Raw genomic sequence first — 12,647 nt, 5'->3', positions numbered from 1 at the left:
TCTACCATTTGTTTCTGCCCCCATTTTACTTCCATCTGTCTCCCTGCATAGATTACCATCCCCCTGCCATATTAGTTTAACCCCTCCCCAACAACACTAGCAAACACTCCCCCTAGGACATTGGTTCCGGTCCTGCCCAGGTGCAGACCGTCCAGTTTGTACTGGTCCCACCTCCCCCAGAACTGGTTCCAATGTCCCATGAATTTGAATCCCTCCCTCAAGTCACGTATTCATTTTAACTATCCTGCTATTTCTACTCGGACTAGCACATAGCACTGATAGCAATCCTGAGATTACTACCTTTGCGGTCCTACTTTTTAATTTAACTCCTAGCTCCCTAAATTCAGCTTGTAGGACCTCATCCCATTTTTTACCTATACTGTTGGTACCTATATGCACCACGACAATTGGTTGTGCACCCTCTCCCTGCAAAATATAACAGAATAATTAGCAGCAGAGGAGGGGACAGGGTGGGTGGCATGAGTAAGCTCATACATCGCAGGCCAGGCAGCAGGCTGATTTGAAGGACTATGATGAATTTACAGGACTTACCCTCTCCCTTGAGTGTGGGCCCAGCTTGTGCAGTACTGATTGCTTTTTTCCAGGCAGGACCCATGAAAGCAGCAAACCTCTCTTCCAAGGATGTCAGTGGGTGCAGATTTGCCGGGCCTCCTCCTGTTCAAGTTCTTTCCCATTTATTATGTGCTACCTTCCTTTGCAAAGATGAAAACCTAACTTTTAAAGAGGGTATCTTTCTGCTGGGTGGGACATATGGATGGTCACATTTACAATTGCAATTCCATTGAATAAATGAAAATATTACTTACACTAACTACTTGACCAAGGTCCTGCCACTTCTTTTTACACTGGCCTCCAGATCTCATGGTGGTCACCATTGCACAGTAATCTTCTGCTACTTGGTTCCAGCGTTTCTTCATTTCTTTGGATGGACCTTTTATGTGACCTCTGCTGGTGTCCAGTTCCTGCCTTCTGTTCTCAATCACAGTAAGTGCCTCTACTTCGTCCTGTAAGAAATTCTTGGTCCTTGCACCGCATTGCATCTTGCAGTGCTGTAGCTGAAATTTTTCCAATGCTCTCACACAGCACTCAACGTTTGCACACACACACACACACAACTGGATCTTTAAAAAATGGCCGATTGCCAAATCCGAGCTGTACTGAGCATGCGCGTCTATTGCAACGTCAAAAATGTAACCTTTTTTCCCCACACATACACAGAAGGTGCGGCATCGTTTTTCGGCGCAAGAGGCGACGGAACACGCTGTGTGGCGCCAAATTTGAATTATACATCAGGGACACTTTGGCAAGATATTTCTGGTGCATTTCTGGCCTAGAAAAACGACGGTAACTCTGGCAATACGCTAGAAAACAGGCTTGGGAAAAATTGAGCCCTCGGTTTCCACATCCACATAAATTAGTTTAGTTACTTTATACACTAATCCTATCTCTCCAGTGCTTTTTAGTAAATTTCCAATGTGAATGTATTTTGCGTGTAACAATGACACAGAACAGTGCTTTACAGTAATCAGGATGATGCCTAATACAGTGCACTAAACTGCTTTCCATATCAAGGTACCAGTCAACAGAAACAAAATACTGACAGTAATCCAACACCTTGCACTGGGCACACAGCATTAAGTAGCATACCAGTCTCAGGCAGCACACCAGAACAGCATGAATTACCAGTGCAAGAAAACCAATTCAATTCTCTTGTTACCCCCTCTCCAACTCTGCTGTGGGAAGCTACATGTGGAAGGAAAATGGGAATGAATCATTTCCAGACCACTGGCATATGCTCTACCAGTGGTCAGCTGAACAAAAGTGCAGCAAAGAGAGAGAACAGGATACCCACTCAGCCAAGTGAGGAGTGTGGCCCTGTAAAACTACTGTGACTGTGGGAGGGGAGGGGGGTGGGGGAGCATTACAGCAACTTCTCTTCCTATTATCTGATCACGTATCTTTCCCCTTGCACTGCTTCTCTAATTATCACTTTCTAAATGTCTCTCCATCACTGTCAATTTCTTGCACATACCAGGATTTTCTGAGCCATTTGTTGGATCTGCTGAGATTTTGTCTGCAAATCCTCCTTTAGCTTATTTTCTCTGCGTTCCACCATCTCAAGCCGCTTCACTTGGTTCTCCAAAGACTTGCGACGTTCCTACAATTATCAACACATAAGAAATTTCCACTGGTTCTGCAGTGATGGTTGCTACCCAACAGACTCTGATAATAGGCCACTGCCAGTCATTTCAGCCCACATTACAAAACTCTGCCTTAAATGCATATAAAGACAACAAGAACAACTTGTATTTATATAGCGCCTTTAACGTAGTGAAACATCCCAAGGTGTTTCACAGGAGTATTATGAGATTTTTAAAAAACTCAACACCGAGCCGCACAAGTAGAAATTACCGGAGGTCAAAGAGATATGTTTTAAGGAGCATTTTGAAGAATAAAAGAAAGCTATAGAGATGGAGAGGTTTAGGCAGGGAGTTCCAGAGCTTGGAACCTAAGCAACAGAAGGCACGGCCACCAATGGGTGAGCGATTATAATCAGGGATTCTCAAGAGGGTAGAATTAGAGATTAGAGGAGTGCAGACATCTCGGTCTGGGCATGGGGGTGGCGGCGGGGGGCGGGGGGTTGTGAGGCTGGAGGAAATTACAAAGATATGGAGGGGTGACGGCATGAAGGGATTTGATAATAAGGATGAGAATTTTGAAATCAAGGTATTGCTTATCCGGAAGCCAATGTAGGTCAGCGAGCACAGGAGTGATGGGTGAGCGGGACTTGGTGCAAGTTAGAACATGGGCTGCCGAGTTTTGGATCACCTCTAGTTTACGTAGGGTAGAATGTGGAAGGCCAGCCAGCAGTGTGTTGGAATAGTCAAGTCTAGAGGTAACAAAGGCATGAATGAGGGTTTTCAGCAGCCGATGAGCTGAGGCAAGGACGGAGACGGGTGATGTTACCAAGGTGGAAATAGGCGGTATTTGTTATGCTGCGGATATTTGGTCGAAAGCTCATTTCAGGGTCAAATATGACACCAAGGTTACGAACAGTCTGGTTCAGCCTCAGACAGGAGTTGGGGAGAGGAATAGAGCCGGTGGTTAGGAAATGGAGTTTGTGGCGGGGACCAAAAACAATGGCTTCGGTCTTCCCAATCTTCAATTGGAAAAAAATTCTACTCTTCCAGAACTGGATGTCGGACAAGCAGTCTGACAATTTAGAGACTATGGAGGGGTCGAAAGACGTGGTATTGAGGTAGAGCTGGGTATCATGCAGAAACTGACGCTGTGTTTCCAGATGATGTCGCCAAGGGGCAACATATAGATGAGAAATAGGAGGGGGCCAAAGATAGATCATTGGGGGACACCAGAGGCAACAATGTCGTTGCAGGTGATTTTCTGGTTACGATTAGATAGAGAAGAATGGAACCAGGCGAGTGCAGTCCCACCCAGCTGGACAACAGTGAGAGGTGTTGGAGAAGGGGAGTGGTCAACCGTGTCAAAGGCTACAGACAAGTCAAGAAGGCAAAGGAGGGGTAGTGTGCCTTTGTCACAGTCACAAAGGATATCATTTGTGACTTTGATGAGAGCCATTTCTGTACCAGGGCAGGAGCGGAAACCGAATTGGAGGGATTCAAAAATGGAATTGCGGAAAAGATGGGCATGGATTTGGGAAGCGACAACACGTTCAAGGAGAAAAGGGACGTTGGAGATGGGGCTGTAGTTTCCAAGTACGGAGGGGTCAAAGGTTGTGTTTTTAATGAGGGGTGATGACAGCAGATTTGAGGGAGAAGGGGACAGCACCCGAGGAGAGAGAATCGTTAACAATGTCAGCTAACATGGGAGCCAGAAAAGGAAGTTGGGTGGTCAGCAGTTGTGGGAATTGTGTCAAGGGAGCAGGAAGTGGGTTTCATGGACAGGATGAGCTCAGAAAGGTTATGAGGGGAGATCGAGGAGAAACTGGAGAAAGATGTGAGATCAGAGCTAGGGCAGGGGGCTTCTTTCGAGGAAGTTTGGCCCAGTGGGCTAGGGGAAGGAAGGAAGAGGCAGCCAAACGGATGGTCTAAATCTTAGAGACAAAGAAGTCCATGAGCTTTTCACACTTATTGTCGGAGATGAGAGTGGAGACTGGGAAGAGAGGTTTAAAAAGACAGTTAGGAGTGGAGAATAGAAGCCTGGGTTTATCTTTACATTCCAGAATGATTCTGGAACAGCGAGCGATTTTGGCAGACGAGAGCAAGACCTGATGGTGCTTTATGTGATCCAGCCAGATCTGGCGGTGAAGGCTAAACCAGTAGTCCGCCATATTTGTTCAAGTCTGCATCCCTTGGACTTAACGGAGCGAAGATGAGGGCTGTACTAGAGGGAACGGCCAGGGTGAGAGAGAGTATTGCTTTAACAGGGACTAGGGCATCAAAGGTGGTGGTGTGCATGTGATTGAGCAGATCGGTAGCTGCAGAAATGTCATGGTGAATGGAGGGCCAAAGGCTGGACAGTTAGGAGCTGATAAGTGCAGTTGTAAGAGAGTCGGGAGAGAGTTTTTTTTTCCAGGGACAGCAATAACACTGCAATTTCTGTGTTATTAATAACTCTAAACCATTAAGTGCCCACACATTGCACATGTTAAGTGGTTTGATGGTACTGTCACTCCTTAACAAAACCTTTACAACTAAAAAGATAAATCACTTATCATAGCTGTAGTCATCTCTGTTCTTAGAACAATGTTTTCCCACATATATGTATGTGCCTCCAAAGAACAGTAAACCTTACAAGAACATTTGAATGGATCTTATACCTTTTAACAGCACTTAAGTTAAAGACTGGAAGTCATCTGATTAACAGCCTAATAAAATAAAGATAAATTTGCATTTGTATGATGCCTTTCACAACCACCGCACGTCCCAAAGCACTTCACAGCCAATGAAGTACTTTTGAAGTGTAGTCACTGTTGTAACTTAGGAAAGTGGTTTTCTTCCGTCAGAGATGTCCAACATGCAACTCTCACCAGTTTAGAGAGGGAATTCCAGAGCACGGCCCTAGACAGCTGAAGGCATAGCTGCTAATGGTGGGGAAGGGATAAGGGAAGTGCACAAGAGGCCAGAGTCTGGGAGATGGAGTACTCAGTAGTAGTTGTAATGCTGAGTAGTAGTTGTAATAGAGATAAGAAGGGGCGAGACCATAAATAGATTTGAAAACATGAATGAAATAGAGCTGGGTGTCAGCATACATTTGGAAGTGGACCCTACATCTCCAAGGTACACCATGTAAGTGAGGAAGGAGGAAGTCAAGGGCGGATGCTGGGGGGACAGAAGGCAGAAAGAGAAGCCATTTCTGGAGATGTTCTGGCTGCGACCAATTAGGTAAGAGTGGAACCAATTAAAGACAGTCCCACAGAGTTGGACAACAGAGGAAAGACGTTGGAGCAGGATGATGTGGGCAACGTGTCAAAGACTACAGAGTAGCCAAGGAGGATAAGGAGGTTTACTGCACCATGGTCAGTCACAGAGGATATAATTTATGACTTTGGTTAGAGCCATTTCAATACAGAAACCTGCTTGGGAAGATTCAAATAGGGAGTTTGGGGAAAGATGTACTAATCTGGGAGACCACAATAGATTCAAGTTATTTTGAAAGGAAAAGGAGATTGGAGGTAGGGCAGCAGTTTACAAAGGGTTGCAGGTGAGCTTTTTTTTTTAAAAAAAGGATGCGGTTATAACATGGCTTTGAAATGGAGTGGAACAATACCAGAGATGAGGCAACCATTTACAATGTCAGCTAGCATGGGGTCCAGGAGAGAACTTGGGTGGTCTGCAGTTTAGTTGGAATGGGATCAAGGGAGAATTAGGTGGGTCACTTGGACACGATGAACTCAGCATGGGCATGAAGAGAGATAGGAGAGAAAATAAAGATGTGGATTCAGGACTCGGACAGGTGAAGCCGGGGCAGGGGGGGGGCGAGGGGAAAGCGGGGGGGGGGGGGGGGGTCTGACTTGGTGGCCAAGGGGAAGTTGGGAGGAGCAGCAGAGACAACTGAACGGATGTTCAGAAATCCAAAAAGGTTATCATTCAAAGGGAATGTGAGCAGAGCACAGCCAGTTTGGTGCACTGGATTTGATTTTGTGCAGTTTAGATTTGTGGGATTAGAATCTCTCAGTTGTAGGGGGAATAACTGAAAAAAGTAGAGGTGCCAGAAAGTGCTCTGAGATAGCCATAATTTTGCTCTTGGGTGAGCACTTCTTTGATATTTGTTCAATGAACTGCCATATCACAATAAAGAAGTTATATTGCGCCAGTGAGTTTTTGCCTGAAGGGGCACTACTGCAAGCCTATTTAGACTACATTACAATGATTAACTGTGTTCAGCAATTGAATCTCTTAACATACCTCGGACTCCACCAGTTTCTTCCTGATACTTTCACTGGAGTTCTCGCGGCCCTGTAGTTTCTCAACGTCTCTCTCTGCGCGTTCTTTAGCCTGACGCACATTCTGTAAGAGATCTGTGGCTTCAGAGCTGGCTTTCACGGCCTGAAATAGCCAGAGAGAAAAATGATTCAAGCACAAGTCAGTTTAGGATTAATTTTTAATATTTAAACCAGGTGGTCTCCTGTGATTTGCTGGGAAAAACGCTTTTGGAACTGAGTAGGACTGCGTGACTGTGTTTGCTCATGAATTCAATCCCAGTCATAATGTGAACTTTTACAGGAATTTCATGGGCTTTGTAACACTTAACTAATCCTTATTTGAATTTAATTTTTGTTTTTGGTTTGTATTTGTAATGGCTACTTTCTATGTTTATTGCAGAATTAAATTCCCAGATCTGATTGAAGTCCTCCTGGTAATGCCGTGTATGTAACTGATACTAATCAGGTGGTTAGAATAGATCAATTGTAAGCAATCTGGGGGTAAGACTCCAATCAGGCACAAAAAAAAGAGAGATGTAGATCTCCATAAAGAGAATCAAGAACGAACTTGCATTTATTCTGTGCCTTTCACGACCTCCAGACATTGCAAAGCACTTCATTGCCAAAGAAGTACCTTTGAAGTGTAGTCACTGATCTAATGTAGGAAACATGGCAGCCAATATGCACACAAGTCCCACAAACAACCATGAGATAAATGACCAATTAAACAGTTTTAGTGATGTTAGTTGAGGAATAAATGTTGGTCATGACACTGGGAGAACACCCCTGTTCTTCTTTGAATGGTGCCATGGGATCTTTTATGTCCACTCTAGAGATTCCTAGGTGTCAATTTCGTAGAACAGGTGCATTGGAGATAATGGTATAATATTTTGTTATCGAGAGTAAAAACTGACAAAGTCTTCCTGCACTCCTTTGCAAACCAGTAACCAATGGAATAGAAGGGATAGAAGGGTGGTGTTGCAGATTCCAGAGTTAGACACCACATTCAGCAAGAAATATATGCGTGGATAAAGAACTGCTCAATCCTCATGTTGGTTTTTCTATGTTGTTTGTTAATGGTGTTCAGTTCAGTGAACTGCAAATTACAACAATGATTTTTCTGACAGGTTCAGACTACAGAACATAGCAAATCCCATCACAAGATGTTTGCTGTTTTACATTAGAAGATGCAAGTTCAAAAGATGGCCTTCAGCCCATTTGACCTCATCCTTGCTGAATACCACCTTCCCAATACAGCAACTCACCATTTCTTAATGAATTACACAAGAACATAAGAAATAGGAACAGGAGTAGGCCATATGTCCCCTCGAGTCTGCTCCGCCATTCAATAAGATCATGGCTGATCTGATCATGGACTCAGCTCCACTTCTCCGCCCGCTCCCCATAACCCCTTATCCCCCTATCTTTTAAGAAACTGTCTATTTCCGTCTTAAATGTATTCAATGTCCCAGCTTCCACAGCTCTCTGAGGCAGCGAATTCTACAGGTTTACAATCCTCAGAGAAGAAATTCCTCCTCACCTCTGTTTTAAATGGGCGGTTCCTTATTCTAAGATCATGCCCTCTAGTTCTAGTCTGCCCCATCAGTGGAAACATCCTCTCTGCATCCACCTTGTCAAGCCCCCTCATAATCTTATACATTTCGAAAAGATCACCTCTCATTCTTCTGAATTCCAATGAGTAGAGGACCAACCTACTCAACCTTTCCTCATAAGTCAACTCCCTCATCCCCAGAATCAACCTAGTGAACCTTCTCTGAACTGCCTCCAAAGCAAGTATATCCTTTCGTAAATATGGAAACCAAAACTGCATGCAGTATTCCAGGTGTGGCCTCACCAATATCTTATATAGCTGTAGCAAGACTTCCCTGCTTTTATACTCCATCCCCTTTGCAATAAAGGCCAAGATACCATTAGACTTTCTGATCACTTGCTGTACCTGCATACTATCCTTTTGTGTTTCATGAACAAGTACCCCCAGGTCCCGCTGTACTGCGGCACTTTGCAATCTTTCTCCATTTAAATAATAACTTGCTCTTTGATTTTTTCTGCTTTATACCACCCTTTGACCTCACACTTTCCAACTTTATACTCCATCTGCCAAATTTTTGCCCACTCACTCAGCCTGTGTATGTCCTTTTGCAGATTTATTGTGTCCTCCTCACACATTGCTTTTCCTCCCATCTTTGTATCGTCAGTAAACTTGGCTACGTTACACTCGGTCCCTTCTTCCAAGTCGTTAATATAGATTGTAAATAGTTGGGGTCCCAGCACTGATCCTGCAGCACCCCACTAGTTACTGTGACTAGAATTCAGTGTTTTAACCTCCTCTCTGTTGCAGCTGTTGAACATGCTCTGCACAAATACTTCCTGATGTCTCAGTTAAATTTGCCTTTCACAAATCTCAGTATGTCCCGTTTGTTTATTGTCACCCCACATTGTATTGATGTAGTGAGCGGCAAGTCAGCCAACACCCACAGGCTTCTTTATACCACCCTTTGGCAAGTTCTATCCTACCCAGACACTGGATCTGTAGAATTTACATCCTGCTGATGTTCATATATTATGGAATTATTTTCACCCTTCCACTGAAAATCATTACCATTAAACTAATGACACTTCTCTCCACTGGGAAATCATCACCATTAAAGTGCATTATTCTTACCTTCGCAAGTTTTTCCTGCAATTCCTGTATTTTCTTCTGCTGTTCTGTGTTCATCTGAAAGATTTACATCAGTCCATGAATACTATGGCCGGAAGTTATATTCATCAAACACAGAGGTAAAAGAATAAGGCTCCAGAATGATTTTTGTTTTCTCTCTTTTTCAACTTCTCAGAGCTTAACTATACACATATTACTACTTGTATTCTAACAGATTGGTAGCAATGAAAGAGGAGTGCATTCCACTATCGTTCTGAAGTGCGGAACAAGTTAGTAATAATTGGGGATCGTGTTGTAAATTCCCAAATCAAATCCAAGTCAAGTGGGCTCCCTTGCAGTTTATCCACTCCACATTAGTGAGAGTTGATGCAATCCCATCAGGACAGCCTCTAATTTGAAAAAAAACCTCTTCAAAATAAGTAGTCTTTTATAAGTAAAATTAATTATTTAAACAACTTTGCAATTTACTCAGGTTGGGGAAAAAGCCAAACAATGTGTCTGAATCACAATTCAATAGTGAAGAAAGGTTAATAAAAAGTAAAAAACCTTTTCCAGTTTGGCGTACACTTCTCCGACTTCAGCTTTTCCCTGGTCTCTGGTCTGTGAATAGAAGACCAGTCTTGATGTCAGTGACTTGCATCAAATCAGGGTATGGGCTCTGTGCCCCCTCACATACAAACACATTGTGCTGCAGCCATTCTTAACATTAGAGTAGAATCTACTCCAGAAAGATCAATAGCAGCAGCATTATACATAAGGCAATATACATTGCTGGACCATCACGACAAAGCAAGTAGCCAAAATTGGAGTATGTGACAAGCACCATTCACTAACCTCAAGGGTGCCTATAGGAGAATGTTGGAAAGATCTCTTGTATACAGAGCTCAGGAGCTCTACTCCACCCGCCCCCCGCCCCCCACCCCTCCCCCCACAACCCTCCATCTGTCATGGTGAATGCTTCATTGACTAGAGTGTGGTCCAGTCAGAATGAGAAGCAGATAAAATAAAGTGTCTAGGTTTCAGCTAGGAACATAGTTAACCTCAATTCAAGTACTACTATGATACAATATGTCAAAGTTACACCACAGAATAATAGAATGGTTACAGCACAGAAGGAGGCCTTTCGGCCAGGCAAGCCCATCCATGCCAGCTCTCTGCAAGAGCAATTCAGCTAGTCCCACTCCCCCACCCTTTACCCATAGCCCTGAAAATTATTTTTCCTTCAAGTACATATCCAATTCCCTTTTGAAAGCGACAGTGCATTCCAGATCCTAACCATTCGCTGCGTAAAAAAAGTTTTTCCTCATGTCGCCTTTGGTTCTTCTGCCAATCACTTTAAATCTGTGCCTTCTGGTTCTCGACCCTTTTGCCAATGGGATCAATTTCTCTCCATCTACCCTCATGATTTTAAACACCTCTATCAAATCTCCTCTCAACCTTCTCTGCTCCAAGGAGAACAGCCCCAGCTTCTCCAGTCTCTCCACGATTCTCGTAAATCTAAGGCCTTCACAATCTTCCTAAAATGCAGTGCCCAGAATTGGGCTCAATACACCAGTTGAGGTTGAACAAGTGTTTTTTGAAAGATACATCATAACTTCCTTGCTTTTGAATTCTATGCCTCTACTTATGAAGCCATGGATCCCAAAGGCTTTTTTAACTGCTTTCTCAACCTACACTGCTACCTTCAACGATTTGTGCACATATACCCCCAAGTCTCTCTGTTCATGCAACCCCCTTTAGAATGGTACCATTTAGTTTATATTGCTTCTCCTCATTCTTCCTACCAAAATGTATCACTTTGCACTTTTGTGTGTTAAATTTCATCTGCCACGTGTCTGCCATTCCACCAGTCTGTCTATGTCCTCTAGAAGTCTATCCCTATCCTCCTCACTGTTGACTATACTTCCAAGTTTTCTGTCATATGCAAATTTTGAAATTGTGCCCTGTACACCCAAGTCCAAGTCATTAATATATATCAAGAAAAGCAGTAGTCCTAATACTGACCCTTGAGGAACACCAATGTGTACCCTTCTCCCGTCTGAAAAACAACCGTTCACCACACTCTCGGTTTCTTGTCACTTGGCCAAATTCGTATCCATACTGCCACTGTCCCTTTTATGTCATGGGTTTCAACTTTTCTGCCATGCCTATTATTTGGCACTTTAATCAAACGATTTTTAGAAATCCATATACGCCATATCAACCGCATTTCCCTCATCAACTCTCTCTGTTATCTCATTAAAAAAAATGACACGTTGTCAGTGTGGCAATCCCTTGCATCACCGAAAGGGTTTATGTTTAATCCATGACCTCACCACGTTACAGACCCCTCGGTGCGCAACATTCTATTTCATCACCTCAGTGCTTATTCCAACACCCACTGTTGGGACTCAGACCAACCTTCTGTAGTTTCTGCTGGGATTCAGCTGCTTTCCGCCTATATTCATCTGCCGTAATTCGAGTATCTCTTAGTTCTGACTCATAGAGATCAGCCCGTCGGCGGGCAGCAGCAAGATCCTCCTCCAGTTGCCTTACAGTCACTTGCATCTCCTCCATTTGAGCGTGGAACTCCTGTTTAAAAATGGGAAAGCATAGCACAATGGATAACTATTGAGAGAAGGGTGGCGGGAGCGGTGGGGGAAGGAGCAAGGCATCCTCAAACCATTCCAACAGCAAGTAGAAAGGGATAGAAAATGGATAGGTTGCCTTAACACTCAGATAAATCCATATTCCGTACATTATGAGTGAGATTCCATTATTTGAGAGATTTCTCTTTCCTATTTTATATTGCTGACACTTATAGAAATTTTGACAACCAGATAAAGAACATAGAATTAAGCAGATAAATTACAATGACCTTCACCCCTTTATAAAAGGAGAGAGCAAAAGTTCAAAATAGATTACTTTTAAATTGGTACGGTTTGTACACTCTAACTAGTTACAAGAGTAGGCAAAAGCCCAAGCCAAGCACCCAAAGAGGAACTTTATGAAGATATGCTTTATACCTTCATGTCAATAATCACTACACCCTAAACACCTAGCATACCAACCAGAGTAACCATACCTTCCCAGTAGCAATATTTTGTCAAGGTGTACAGCTTACACCTTGGAGTCTGCTTTTTAAAGTTATCTGCAGATAGAGGATAGCTGTAGTGACTGTTTTGTAGTCCTAAATTATTGTATCACCCTGCTGAACATAACTCTCAATTCAATTCCAAAAGAGCATCACTTGTGAACCAGGAGTTTTTAATATCTTAATATCTAATAACAGCTCATTCATGGATGAACCATGCTTGAGCCAAGGTCAACAATATATTTAGTCTACTCAGCTGAGGGAGTCACTTGGGCTTTGAAGTACTTAGTAGCAAAAGTAACAGAAATAGTCTTTCTTCTTCTCCCCACTTCCTCAATTTCACTACCATGGAATAACTAAATTTTGAAAGAACTTCAGGCCTAACCATATAGCTCATGGTGCCAGTATGTTTATTTATGTACCATCTGGATTCAGAGACACTGCATGTGGACACTCTATACTGCTCGGGA

The 12,647-nt window shown here is 43.3% G+C and overlaps 1 protein-coding gene across 3 annotated transcripts in view; it reads right to left on the bottom strand.

Annotated features, from left to right (window-relative positions):
• The window catches only part of LOC139268860 (citron Rho-interacting kinase-like), a 336,825-nt gene that overhangs the window by 150,014 nt on the left and 174,164 nt on the right, over positions 1 to 12,647 (bottom strand). For all 3 annotated transcript variants that reach the window (XM_070887645.1, XM_070887646.1, XM_070887647.1), the window contains 5 exons: positions 11,505 to 11,675; positions 9,651 to 9,704; positions 9,108 to 9,161; positions 6,408 to 6,548; positions 2,054 to 2,179 (listed from right to left, as the gene is read on the bottom strand). In XM_070887645.1, coding sequence (XP_070743746.1) covers positions 2,054 to 2,179; positions 6,408 to 6,548; positions 9,108 to 9,161; positions 9,651 to 9,704; positions 11,505 to 11,675 — 546 coding nt within the window. The remainder of the gene's footprint in view (positions 1 to 2,053; positions 2,180 to 6,407; positions 6,549 to 9,107; positions 9,162 to 9,650; positions 9,705 to 11,504; positions 11,676 to 12,647) is intronic.

The sequence above is a fragment of the Pristiophorus japonicus genome, chromosome 8, assembly GCF_044704955.1.
Source record: "Pristiophorus japonicus isolate sPriJap1 chromosome 8, sPriJap1.hap1, whole genome shotgun sequence".
In the NCBI taxonomy this organism is placed as follows: Eukaryota; Metazoa; Chordata; class Chondrichthyes; family Pristiophoridae; genus Pristiophorus; species Pristiophorus japonicus.
Note: the sequence above shows the minus strand (reverse complement) of the source record. Positions and strands in the feature narration are given on the sequence as shown.